Genomic DNA, 13,925 nt, shown 5'->3' on the forward strand with positions numbered 1-13,925 from the left:
AGATCGCCACCCCCACACCCATGTGGCTGGTAGAAATGTCTGTAAAACGCTTTTTCCCATGACATTATAGGTTCTGGCACCTGAATGAAGCTCAGTCTGACGAGGACAGGACAGTTCAACACCAAGGCCCCAGTGGCCTAGAAAGGAGTTGGGGACACAGCAGGAGGAAGTGAGAGTTTCCATGTGACTGAGACCAGGGCACACAGGTCCCCTGGGATGGACTAAGATACAGATGCAGCTGCGGCAGTCAGGGTAGGCTTGGGAAACTGCCTGTTGAATGTCCCCTCCTAGGGCCATACTGGGAAGGTTTCACTGCTGTCCACCTGCCACTCCCATCTTAGTGACAGTCACCACAGGAAGACACAATCTGTCAATCACAGGGGACCTGCTCTTTCAGGTCCTCACCTGCCACCCGAACCTCCATGCTGCCCTCAGTGGGCAGGTCATAGCACAGGCCCAGAGGTTAATGCCATGTAGGTCAGGCTGGAGTCTCTGCAGAACCGGGTCCCCTCCCAGGTTGGTGACTCACGTGCAGGGCTGGCTCCAGTGGGAAGGTGGGGTGAGATGACTCACACCACAGACCTCGAATCTCTGCAGCCAAGTGTGTGGCGGTCCTGCTGGGCCATCCAGTGTGGTTTCTGCTGACCACCAGAGTCATGTCCCTGAGACTAGAGACCCAGGGAGCATGTCACAGCCTGCTGATGTGCCTCGGTGACCTGTGCTAAGGGCAGGGCATGTGTGGGCCTGGGCGCCTCTATGTGCACACGTGCGTGAGCTTCGGTGCAGCCAAGAAGTTTTGAGATGACAGATGTCCCAGACTCTCCGTTTCCAGGATTTCCTCTGCACACCATTCTGTTGTCCTTGCTTCCCATTAAGTATAAGGATTAAGGATATTAATAAGAGCAGGAGGAGTAGCATTCATCTGTGTATAAAGCACGTTAGCACATTCACAGCACTTTAAATTTCCTAAATTGTTTAGTCTCAAATATCCAATGAAGAAGCCTTCTCGTCATCTCCCTCCTCACAGACGGGGAAGCTGAGGTGGGCAGCAGCCTTGTCTGAGGTCCACCCTAGAGATGGGAGGAACCAGCAGCAAACCAGGGCTACAGCCCCAGAGTCCCCAGTCCTCGCCTCCATCCTGTGGCCTCTCATTGGGTCTAAAACTAAGATCAGCTTTTCCTTCAAATGCCAAAGAGACCTTCTCCTTTCTGTGAAGCCAGTAAGTGGTATTGGGACTGCAAAGTGCAGCCAGCCCTGTCCCATCGGAAACTCAGAGACGACTGTAAATTTCCCAGGGTCCACATTTCAAAGACGAGATGAAACCATTGGAATTAGTTTTCATAATATATTTTGTTTAATTCAGTTAGATGCTGGTGTGTGGGGAGTGGTGGGGGGAAATAGAGCTAACTGTACTTGAACAATAATAACAAAAGAAAAAAGATTTGATTTGATTAAGTAGTATGTTGTTGTGGGTCTATTTCTAAATTCTCAGTTCTGCTCCATTGCTCAACATGTCTATTCTTTGCTAATTCCACCCTATCTTGATTACTCTTAAGACTATAGGAAATAAAAATATGTTTACTTAAATTTATTCTTTATTTTGGATAGTCTAGTTCCTCTGTCTTTCCATGTGAGTTTTAAAATCCTTATGTTTATATCCACAAAAGATGTGCAGGGATTTTTATTTGCATTCTGTTAAATCTTTAGGCCAGTTTGTGGAGAATTAACACTTTTCCTATGTTGAGTCTTCTAATCCATAAACACACTGTGCTTCTCTATCCATTTAGATCTTTTATTAATGTCATGAACAGATAATAGTTTTCAGCATAAAATTCTTTACCAGTTTATTGATTTATGCCTAATGATTTCATTTGTTTGAAGCTACATGAAATTAAAAAGCTTCTGCATGGCTAAAGAAACCATCATCAAAATGAAAAGGGAAACGACCCTATGGGAGAACATATTTGCCAATCATACATTGTATAAGGTTTTCCTAGACCCCGCCAAGGAAATAAACAGCCAATTAGCCATGGAAACAGGCAGATGTGCTTTATTTTGGAAGTTTGTGCTCCCGGGTGCCGTTTTCTCCGCCCAGAGAAAGGGCTAAGAAAAGACCACACAGGAGAAGGGAAATGGTGGGAATTTTACCTGGCTTGACTTTGCTTGGGGGCCAAGGATTGGTTCTTGGTGAACAAAGAAGCAACATATCATTGGTGGTTCCTGGTATGACATCACCACCTCTTCCGGGTCAGAGTTGAGTCGCCGTATTACTTGTAGTCCAGACGGCGGCCATATTTGTAGTCCAAATGCTATCATTGTAATTAGGTTCCCAATTGTCCTACCCTGCCCATCCTGACACGTTGGACACGGGTTTGATCTCCCAGATATGTAAGTAAATCATGCAACTCAACACCAGGCAGGAGAACAATCCAATTGAAAAATGGACAAAAGGCCTGACTAGATACTTTCCCAAGGAGGACACACAGGACATATGAAGAGGTGCTCAACATCACTAGCCATCAGAGAGGTGCAGATTAAAGCCACAATGAGATACCACTTCACACCCGTCAGAATGGCCATCATGAACAAACCAACAAACAACAAGTGCTGGAGAGGCTGTGGAGAAAAGGGAACCCTCGTGCACTGTTGGTGGGAATGCACACTGGTGCAGCCACTGTGAAAAGAGTATAGGATTTCCTGAAAAAAACACTAAAAATGTAACTGCCTTTTGACCCAGCAATTCACTGCTGGAACTATACCCTAAGAATCCTGATATACCAATTCAAAAAAACCTATGCACCCCAATGTTCATAGCAGTGCTGTCTACAATAGTCAAGTGCCGGAAACTGCCCAAGTGCCCCTCAGTAAACAAGGGGATCAAAAAATTGTGGTACATTTATATAATGGAGTACTGTGTAGCAGAAAGAAAGGAGGAACTCCTGCCTTTTGAGACATCATGGCTGGAACTGGAGAATATTATGCTAAGTGAAATAAGCCAGCCAGTGAAATAAAAATAGCATATTATCTCGCCTATAAGAGGAACCTAAGGAAAAAAAATAACTAATGAGAAAATAGGACCACAGAACGATGGAACACACTGAAAGAAACCAGAGGTGACAGGGAAGGGACAATGGTGGAAAGAAGGGGCAGGAACTAGTCAAAGAACAAGTATGAATGACCCATGGAAAACAATGTGGGGACTGACTGTGGGAGTGGCAGATGAGCTGGGTGGAGGAAGGCAGAGGGGAAAGAATGGGGACAACTGTAATAGAATAACAATAAAAATTTTAAAATAAAATAAAAAACTATTTCAATGTGAATTCAATATAAAACTATTGGTATATTTTACATTGTTTTCAAACTGGCTTTGAAATCTTTGTGTCTTTCAGAATGACAGCATATCTCTCCTGGGATGACCCACATTTCATGCTCATCAGCTGTGATGACTTGTTGCCACCACATTGGGCAGAGCAGGTTGGAGGGATGAGGTTCCTTGGGTAACTGTCCCTGCAGGACATGTGACAGCCACCAGGGGGCAATGGAGGGCCTCATGACACAAGTCCCATCAGGCAGGGAAAAGCTGCCCCACTTTCCACCAAGCCAACAAGGCTGAGAACAGGACATGGAGGGAATATTTATACATGCGTCCACATTAGTTCCATTCTCAAATAACAACAACAAATACAACTATAGCTTTAAACCCGAATTGGAGTTATTGAACATGTTTATTTTTAGTCAGTGTAAGGATAACAATATTCCTTTTGTATTTTTAAATAAATAATCTCCGTCTCAGTGCGCTATTGTTTCCATAAATGACATTCAAGTCATAATGTTATATTTTGTGCAGTGACCTAGAGGGAGAACTAAGAAATATTTTCTTGAAGCAGGATGACTTGCTCTTTTTAAGAAAGGAATATATTTCTCTCCCTCACAAGCACAGATCACAGTGTGAAGGTGACATCTCCCAGGGTGACACTCACAGCTGACCTCCCAGAGGGTCAGGAGACCCACAGCACAGGTGTGAACATTGGCCTGCAGGAGGGGTCAGCAGGCCCCAAGGACCCTAAGGCATGAGTGTGAGGAGTGGATGCCCTGGGGTGGGAAGGGCAGAGAGGAGCTGCTGTGGTCCCCTCACTGGGGACAGTTGGTGGGGGGCATGTCTCAGGCACCAGACCTGGTCCCTTCTCCACTGTCTCTCAGACCAAACTCTAAGGAGTGAGTCAGGGGTCTGTCTGTCTATCTGTGTTCCAGTCACGCAAGGCTGCACCATCACCTCCAAGCAGAGCACCTCCAGCATTTTGTACGTGAACTCATTTCACTGCACCCTCAGCACCTCCAGGGTGACACCCGATGTATTTGTCCAGGACAGCACATAAAAAGTGCATTCTTGAAATTGTAAAATTTTACAGTTTTGTAAAACTAAAAGGTTTCTCTCCTGATACTGACACTTGTGGAAACTCAATGGCTTTGACCACATGAGAAACCCAACCCTGACATAAACTGTTAGAGACCCAGCCTCATGCGAACCCTGTTCCTGTCACCTGATGCCAATGCCTGTTTGACACAGGACCCTGTGCCCTCTGCCAGGGAGGGAGCTGTGGGAGGGTCCCCACGTTTCTCACAGACAGTCCCCTGTGTCACTGAAAAACGAAGGTGCTGACACATGAGGACCTGAGCACTCTTCACAGCAGACTCTGGGAGGACGGCCGCCCAGGAACAGGGTAGAGGGCAGTGACAGGACAGGGGTCCTGGGTTGGGGGGGCGTGGACATGGGGCCCAGAGAGGGGTGGGGCAAGGAGAGGACCAAACACTCAAGGTCGGCCTCCTGGACTGAAGTCTTGATTCATCATCACTGTCTGGGGGGCTCTGAGAAAATCATAACCTCGCAATGACGGCCCCCTGCCCATCACACAGGAGGAGGAACCAGGCCTTCAGCACAGGATGACACGGGGTTATGCTGATGTCGGGTTATTATGATGCCAGGTGAGGGGTGCATATAAAACATTCCCAAAGGTTCATTATTCTTTAAGTCACAGGTGGCAAACACCAGGTCCTGGGGCCAAATCCGGCCCTCCACCTTGTTTTATCCGGCCCGGGACCTTGTTTCTACCCAGTGGCAGCAGCGCCAAGCTCCTTGCCCCGAGTTAAGGAGTAATTACATTTATACGGTCCTGAAATTACATTCAGCCCTTTGAAGGCAGCCATGAGGTTCATGTGGCCCCCTGTGAAAATTAGTTTGACACCCCTGCATTAACTTCTTAGAAGTAGCCATCTGATGAACTAGCTACACATGTAGGATGATATTCATCCTGTGGACACCAGGGGGCACTGTGGGTCCTGGTTTGGGGAACTTAAAGGTTAAGTGCCCTTGGCTGGGCTCAAGGGCAAAGGGCATGACTGAGGCTCCTTTGAAGACACTTCTATTGGGTAAAATCAACTCTTAACAATGAAACCAACACCTGGACCTTCTTCTGACCTCAGGAAGTTGCCAGCAAGAGGCTGTTAGGGTCAGCACTCAGACCAGAGCTGAGAGAGTTGAGGAACAGAGAACAGATTTGCATTCATGCTCCTCCCTCCTGAGCCGCTAGGAGAGAGGATAAGACAGGGGCTTGGAGAGGCCAGGGCCAGCTGGGCAGCCTGAGGACAGAGCTCCTGGAGTCCCTCCCACCATGGACTGGGCTCCCTTCTTCCTCCTGCCCCTGGTTTTCTCCACAGGTCAGGGCATCCCTGGGCAGTTAGAGGTCCCCTTCAAACCCAGTTTTCAGGGGCATCTGTCCAGTCTGGGTGCATTTGGCATCATCCCTGTGCTTTGTGTCTGCAGGTCTCTGTGCTGAACTTAGGCTGACTCAGCCCCCGACTGCTTCTGCCTCCCCGGGAGCCTCGGCCAAGCTCACCTGCACCCTCAGCAGTGAGCACAGCAGCTACTACATTTATTGGTATCAGCAGCAGCAGCCAGGGAAGGCCCCTCGGTATTTGATGAAGGTTAACAGTGATGGAAGCCACAGCAAGGGGAATGGGATCCCCGACCGGTTCTCAGGCTCCAGCTCTGGGGCCAACCGCTACTTGACCATCTCCAACCTCCAGTCTGAGGACGAGGTTGACTATTACTGTGCAACAGGGGATAGCAGTGGTAATGCCACAGTGACACAGGCCAACGGGGAAGTGAGACAAAAACTCCCAACCCCATCTGTGTCACACTCTCCTACAGCCCAAATACGGCCAGCCCAATGCCATAATCAGGTGTGGCCCCGTCCCCAGACCTCAGATATTCAGGTGGCTTCTTCCTCAGCCTCAGGCAGCTGTGCAGAGGGTGGGTCAGCAGTGGATTTTGTCGACAGGACAGGGCACGACCTGATGTTTCCAGGGCCTGCGTGTGAGCTACAGACAAGGGCATGAGTGGAAGGACCACAGTCCAGGACACAAAATCATAAAAGCCTCAGAAAGATGAGGTCCGTCCACGGAGAGGACACAGCAGAGGGACCAGGGCAGAGGTCTCCCTGGAAACAACACAGACGAGGGGAGAGGGGGGCAAAGTCAGCAGAAAACTTTCAGCAACAAGAAGATGACAACAAAAACCTGTCCACTTTCAAGTTTTTACCCAGTGAAAAATGTCTTTCAAAAAAAGAAGCAAAGTGAAACTCTCTCAGATGTACAGACACTTAGAGAACTGACCCCTGCAGACGCTCTGTACCAGAAACAGCAGGGGACCTGCCTGAGACAGAGAAAATGAGAATCTAAACAGAGAAATTAATGGGATCCAGTATCATTACCACCAAGATAAATATGCAACATTTTGTCATATTATATTCCATAAAAATATCACTGTTTAAGGCAAAAAAAATCTACGTTGTGGTTTATAATATATGATAAAATAAGTTATGACAATGGTACCTCAAAGGTTTGAGAGGAAGAGGAACCTGTTATGATAAACTCAGGTGTCTCACTCACACCTAGTTCAGGTGAATGTGACATTTTCTCACAAGGTCATAACTTCAACAGCAGGAGTGATGTGTTGTCAGAATTCTCTGTTTCAGGAGAGAAGGTCCCGTGTGAATTCCTGTGCAAACCAGAAGGGAAGCAGCAGCCCCTGTGTAGTGACAGTCCCTGTGGGTCACCTGCTCGCTCACCTGCTCGCTCACCTGGCTAACACAGGACAGGGGTCACAGTGCAGTGGCTCCTCCTTCCCCTGGGTCCCCCTTCACTGCTCTGACTCCTGGGCCAGGTGTGTATGCTCAGGGTGACGTCAGTCCTGCCCCTCATCCCTTAATGTGACAGATTCACCTCACATTGGGCCGACCTGGTTAGGACCATAACCACCTTAGTTTCTGACTGTCCTTCCTGCTCAGGCAGACCAGACCCTTCCCCAGGGCATGGACCTTGTTGTCCCCACACTCACTTTCTCCTGCTGCTTCCTCTTCCTGTCCTGGTGGCAGCTCCAGGGTCCCCTCCAGAGAAACCCCTCCAGCCTCTCCCCACACAGGACCTGCCTGTCAGTTCTTGTCTGACTCAAATAATTCTCTGAAACTACAACAGTGGCACACTTATTCCCCTGTAATTATTTTCCTTCATTGCTGGATTGATTTCTGCTGATTATTTCCCTCATTAGTCAGGAAAGTTCTTTTAATGCAAACACACACAGGACAATAAGAGACGTGGGCAGACAGGACTCTCTTCTCCTCCTGCAGCCACAAGTCTGGGCCCGACGGATGTTCCCCAGACGCTCACCAGCCCTGGGAGGTCCTCACGTCTCTCACCTTCTTGCCAACATCTCTCCAGTGCAGGCTCTGCTCTCCTTCTTGGTGCAGATGGACCTCAGCATGGCCACTGCAGCTCCGCTGTCACACCCAGGGCCAGGGGGACAGGAGCTGCACAAATCTAGTCTGTTTCTTTCCTTCACAAGAGCTCATGCTGTTCAGGAGAAAAAACCCAGCTGAGTGACACACCCACAGGCCAACACGGAGCCACAAGTTCAACACCGGCTAAGAGGGACTCAGGAAGAGCAATTGTCTGTCTTTGAACACAGCATTAGAGACAACATGCAAGTAGAAGGTGGCGGTGACTATGCTGTGTCACACACACCAGCGTGTCCACTGTGGGCTCCTATGTGCACACTGGCATCTGTGAGGCAGGACTGGTCACGTTCACACGTCTCACCCAGGACGCAGTGTCTTGTAGACACAGTGGGGCTGAATCAGTGTTTGCTGGGTGAGTGTCTCCTGTCTCAGTCTTTGGGGCAATTGCCACCAGCGCCTTATCTTCAACCTGCAGTAGCAGTGGCATCTGTGAGAGGCAGTCCCTGAGTCCTCTGTCCCCCATGCAAGTGCCAGAATCAATCCGCCACCCCAGGGATATGTCAGAGATGCTTCAGGTGGGACCCGCCCTCTTCTGCCCACAGAGAGCCTGTTCGTACTTTTATGGGTGACCTGAGCCTCCTGTGCCTGCTCTTGAGGCCGGCGGTGGTTATGGAGAGAACAGCAATCCCCCCTGGGACCCTTAGTCCCTGGATCAGGGAGTTACCACATGAGCAGTGGGTTCAAACTCTGCACCTGGACACAGCAACACACCTGCTCCTCCTGCAGCCAGTGTGGGGAGGCCACCAGGTGGCAGCAGAGACCACCTGACAAAGCCTCCTGGGCACTGGGAGGGCCTGGCCATGAGGAATTCTACCACGCAGGGGGATTAGTATAATTTATATTTTGGACTCTCTATCCCTTTATTAATAATTAAAATACTGTGGTAAAACAGGGAAATATTAACCACCATGTCCCATTTTTAAAAAGAGTGGTATGTGTTCTACATTATCACCTATGACACTGATGACATACTGACTGTGAGTCTCTCAGATTGGGTTCTTGTCGAATTGGGCAGTTTTTCCATCACAGGTCCAGGTAATTCACTCCTGTCCAGCCCACCCCATTCATGCTCACACTCTGTATCTGTCACACCACTTCTAGCACTGGGGCTGACCATGGCACTGGTGCACACTGGGGACACTGGGACACAGCAGCTGTCACCTATCCCAGGAGCTGGAACCAAGTTAAAAACTGACAGCATCTCAGGGGGTCCAACTTCTCCATGTGCCCTGAGCAAGGTGGGAATGTCATTCAGGCTCTGATGCTCACACACTGTGACTGGGGTGGGACCCTGCAGACCTCAGGCTCATACTGTCACCGCTGCAGTTAACGCTCTATAGTGGGTCCAGAACATGCAGACAGACATCAATCTGAGCTCGGCTGGCAGCAGACCAGCCCAGGAGTGAGGCCATGAGAAAGTCTGGAGTGGAGATGTCAGTCCACGCTGTGGCACCAGGGGATGAACTGGATGCCCTGGGAATGAGGTGGGGTCTGCAGGGACCACCCCTCTCTTCCCTGAGTCTCTCAGTCTGAGTCCCCATCAGGAACCACACAGCTCCCCAGGCAGCTCCCCTGAGCCCTGGCTGATTTGCATACCCAGCAGCTCTTCCTCCAGCAAGGGGATAAGAGAGGCCTGGGAGGAAAGCTGCCCAGCCTGGGGCCTCAGGGAGCAGAAGCAGGGCACCTCCACCATGGCCTGGACCCCTCTCCTCCTCGGCCTCCTTGCTCACTGCACAGGTGCTGCGCCCTGGTTCCCACCCTCCCTCAGCCCCAGGGATTTGGACAGGCCTGACCCTGATTCTGACCTCAGCCTATGAGCTTCAGGTGCCCCTGACCCAGCTGCAGGATGAGGGGATGGGGGTGCTGTTCCCTCCACTGTGCTCACTGGTCTGAGTGAGCCTGAGGGGCTGCACCTGCCAGGAAAAAGGGACAGGAGGGTCCTCATTTCTTCACAGGCTTCATGGGTCAGCTCATCAGTGGGACACTTGGGCTGAGACTCATGGCCCAGTCTCAGAATCCATGTAGATCTCTCCAGCACGGGCAGGCCCAGGTGTCCTGGGAAGGGGTCCTTCATCCTTAAGCCCACCTCTCCTTTGCTCTCTTGCAGGGTCTGTGGCCTCCTATGAGGTGACACAGCCGCCCTCGATGTCAGTGCAGCCAGGACAGACAGCCAGGATCACCTGTGTGGGAGACAACATTGGAGGTAAAAGTGTTTCCTGGCACCAGCAGAAGCCCGGCCAGGCCCCTGTAACGGTCATCTACAGTGATAGCAGCAGGCCCTCAGGGATCCCTGACCGGTTCTCAGGCTCCAACTCAGGGAACACGGCCACCCTGACCATCAGCGGGGTCCAGGCCCAGGACGAGGCTGACTATTACTGTGCAGCATGGGATGGTAATACTAATACTCACGGTGACACAGGCGGACGGGGAAGTGAGACAAAAACCTCAGTCAGAGTCACACTCTCCTCAGGCCCCAGGAGAACTGCAGACAAACCATGAGCAGCCTTGGCCCAGGTCCCATTGCTCAGGTCTCCCAGTGGCCCCGCCTCCCAGCGGCCCCTCCTCCCAGCCTCAGGCAGCTGTGCAGAGGGTGGGTCAGGACTGGATTCAGGGCTGGCAGGACCAGGCTGGCCTGCTGTGTCTGTGCCACAGACTCAATGCCAAAAACAGGGCCTCACAAAAGGACAGCCTGCTTGAGTCCTGTGTCCAGAAGTGACGGCCCTACAATCCATATTATCGTGACTGGGCTGCTCCTTGTGAAAATGCTCTGGATTCATCCCCAGAGCTGCCAGCTCCTCTGAGCTCCTGAGGCCCGGGCTCCAAGGCCGCCCAGGACTCTGAATGGAGCCGACCAGTGCAGCAGACACTGTGAGACCCCCTGGCGCCCAGTCGGGTCCCACACGCCCACCACCACAGCTGCAGGCCCCCGGCTGCGCTCAGCTCGGCCCTCCCTGGGAAGCGAAATGGTTACAGGGAACTGCCCCCCGCCCCCCGCCCGGTTCAGCACTGTCTCTGGGTGTGACCCAGGCCTAGTGACAGCTGGAGGACAGGAAATGGGTGGGATTAATTTACAGGATATATTCTATTTAATTCTGTTAGAGGATATGTTTCCATATAAATTAAATATTAAAATGTGGATAATTTTACATTATTTCATCATAAATCTTAAAATCTGGTGGGTGTTTCAGACTCTAGCACGTCCTCCTGGAACCGCCCACATTTCATCCTCAGTGGGTGCATGTGGCTTGTGGACACCACATTGGTTAGAGCAGGTCAGATGGGAGACGTGTCCTCGTTGGGCTGGGGGCAGAGGACAATGTCACTGACCCTGCAGTGCATCCTTGCAGCCACCAGGGCATGAGGGAGGGTGGGGATCCTGTGACCAGATGTCACTAGGGGAGGAATGTCTGCTCCACTTGCCAGCTACATGGGAAATATTGAGGACAAAATGAAGAAATTATTAGATTATGTGTCCATAGTACTTCTGTCCTCAGGGATCCGATATTAAATACAAGAACAATTTTAAACATGATTTTGAAACACCAAGCACATTTTTCTTACTAGTGGAATGAATGACACAGTCTATATACATTTGTAAGTAGTTGTTGCTACAGGAAACTCCCTCACTGGCAGGTCACTCCCATAAACATCAACACGAGTCATAAGGTTATACTTTGTGCAGAGATCTAGAGGGAAGGAGGGTACTAGATGGGTTTTACTGATGTGGGGTCACTTGCTATTCTCCACAGTTGGATATATTTCTCTAACTCACAAGCACAGAACACAGTTTGAAAGTGACATCTCCCAGATGGCACTCACAGGTGACCTCCCAGGTGGTCAGGAGACCCACAGCACAGGTGTGAGCACTGGCCTGCAGGAGGGGCCAGCAGGGCCGGATGAGGACCCTAAGGCGTGAGTGTGAGGAGTGGACGCCCCAGGGTGGGAAGGAGCTGCTGTGGTCCCCTCAGCTGGGGACAGCAGGGGGTGTGTCTCAGGCACTGTACCCTGGTTCCCTCTCCACTGTCTCTCAGACCAAACTCTGAGGAGTGAGTCAGGGGTCTGTTTGTCTGTCTGTGCACATGAATCACACAGGGCTGCACCATTACCCCCAAGGACAACAATTCCAGCATTTTGTACGTGATGTGTTTCATAGAATCCTCAGCAATACTGGCCTGAAAGCACATACACTTGCTCAGGACCTTAAGTGAAACACGCTTCCCTGCCAATGGTGTTCCATAAAAATGAAAGGTTTCTTTCCTCACAGTGGCAGTTGTTTAAACCCAGTGGCCTTGACCATGTTGCAAAAGAATCCTGATCTGTCACAAGGAGCCTCACGGGTAACCTGATTCCCAGTGTCCCGCTGGCATCTGATCCTGTCCTGTCTGGCAGGCAGCAGAGGGACTGTCCCCATGTGTGAGCACAGACCGTCCGTGTTCACTGGGAAGCACAGACCTGAGACCGTGAAGAGCTGAGTTGTCTTTACAACAGACTCCACAAGATGGAGCACCTAGTGACAGAAGGCAAGGCTGTGACTCAGGGACTCGGGAGGGCTGGGACCTGGGACCGGGGAGGAGGGGGATAAGGGACATGGAGAGGGGCCAGGCAGGGAGGGGATCCACAGGTCAGGCTCTGAGGTCCAGCTCCTGGATTGGAGTCTTGACTCAGCATCACTGTCTGGGGGGCTCTGGGAAAATCATACCCTCCCAGTGAGGGCTCCCTGCTCATGGGACAGGAGGAGGGGCTGGGCCTTCAGCACGGGGGTGATGTTGGCTTGTTACGGTGTCAGGTGAGGGGTGCATGGAAAACACTCATCCTCGAGGGTCAGTGTCTACTGGGGGCATAAGCAGCCACTCTGATGAGCTACACACACATGGAGGACTGGAACCAAACACAGGCCCAGCTGCTTACGGCTTCAAAGCTGATACCAGAGAGGCAGGTGCTGATGTCAAGGAGAGCGGTTCATTCAGGTGCTGGACATTGGCAGATGGAGGATGCATGGCTCAAAGCCCATCTCCGCCTCTCCGTGGAGCAGAGGTGTTTACAAGGTGGGAGAGGGGAGCAGAGAAAAGAGGTGGGGGGAGGGGACTGAAAAACTCTCTACGTGCAGACGAGCACAGTCCAACCCGACGAGGCTGATGGTCATGTGTGGGTCATCCCAGTTCAGTCGTCCCGGCTTCACCTCATCCCAACACGTACCCGACTGCAAGGTTGGGGGTCAGCAAATGTCCCAAAGCTGAGAGTCTGTATCTTTTGAAGTTAGTTCCTGGGATTCTTATACAAACAAGCTGTTTATCTACAAGTTTCATATTAGTCAGAGTCCGAACTTAGAGAAACAATGTCAAAAGGATGGGGGGAGTGGGTTAGAATTCCCCACTGTTACAGTTCCCACTGATCCAGAGTGACATTCATCCTGGGAACACCAGGGGGCACTGTGGGTCTTGATCTGGGCAGCCATAATAGGTCCCAGTCCCCTGGGCGGTGCACAGTGCAAAGGGCATGACTGAGGTTTCTTTGAAGACACCTCTGTCGGGTAAAATCAACTCTTAACAATGAAACCCACACCAGGACCTTCTTCTGGCCTCAGGAAATTACCATTGGGAGGCTGTTAGGCTCAGACTGGAGCTGAGACAGGCAAGTTGAGGAGCAGAAAACAGATTTCCATTCAATGCTCCTCCCCCTTGAGCTGCAAGGAGAGAGGATAAGACAGGGGCTTGGAGAGGCCAGGGCCAGCTGGGCAGCCTCAGGGCAGAGCTCCTGGAAGCCCCTCCCAGCATGGACTGGGCTCCCTTCTCCCTCCTGCCCCTGGTTTCTCCACAGGTCAGGGCATCTGTGGGTACACAGGGGTCCCAGTCCCCAGCAGTTTCCTTCCAAGCACAGTGCCAAGGGGCATCTGTGCACTCTGGGTGCCTTTGGTATCATCCCTGTGTTTTGTGTCTGCAGGTCTCTGTGCTGCACCTGTGCTGACCCAGCCCCCATCTGCTTCTGCCTCCCTGGGAGCCCCGGCCCAGCTCCCCTGAACCCTCAGCAGTGAGCACCGAACCTACACCATTGGCTGGTATCGTAAGACACCAG

The 13,925-nt window shown here is 51.2% G+C and overlaps 1 protein-coding gene and 3 gene segments (V, D, J or C); all 4 read left to right on the plus strand.

Annotated features, from left to right (window-relative positions):
- The window catches only part of LOC114510192, a 902,657-nt gene that overhangs the window by 763,125 nt on the left and 125,607 nt on the right, over window positions 1-13,925 (plus strand).
- Window positions 1-13,925, plus strand: part of LOC114509077 — an 863,521-nt gene that overhangs the window by 744,948 nt on the left and 104,648 nt on the right.
- LOC114509076 overlaps window positions 1-13,925 on the plus strand; it is an 805,173-nt gene that overhangs the window by 658,056 nt on the left and 133,192 nt on the right.
- LOC118497944 (immunoglobulin lambda-1 light chain-like) overlaps window positions 5,638-13,925 on the plus strand; it is a 122,927-nt gene continuing 114,639 nt past the window's right edge. The window contains exons 1-2 of the mRNA XM_036014239.1: window positions 5,638-5,715; window positions 5,822-6,130. Of these exons, the coding sequence (XP_035870132.1) occupies window positions 5,670-5,715; window positions 5,822-6,130 (355 nt within the window). The 5' untranslated portion in view covers window positions 5,638-5,669. The remainder of the gene's footprint in view (window positions 5,716-5,821; window positions 6,131-13,925) is intronic.

This window comes from Phyllostomus discolor, chromosome 13 (assembly GCF_004126475.2).
Source record: "Phyllostomus discolor isolate MPI-MPIP mPhyDis1 chromosome 13, mPhyDis1.pri.v3, whole genome shotgun sequence".
Classification (NCBI taxonomy): domain Eukaryota; kingdom Metazoa; phylum Chordata; class Mammalia; order Chiroptera; family Phyllostomidae; genus Phyllostomus; species Phyllostomus discolor.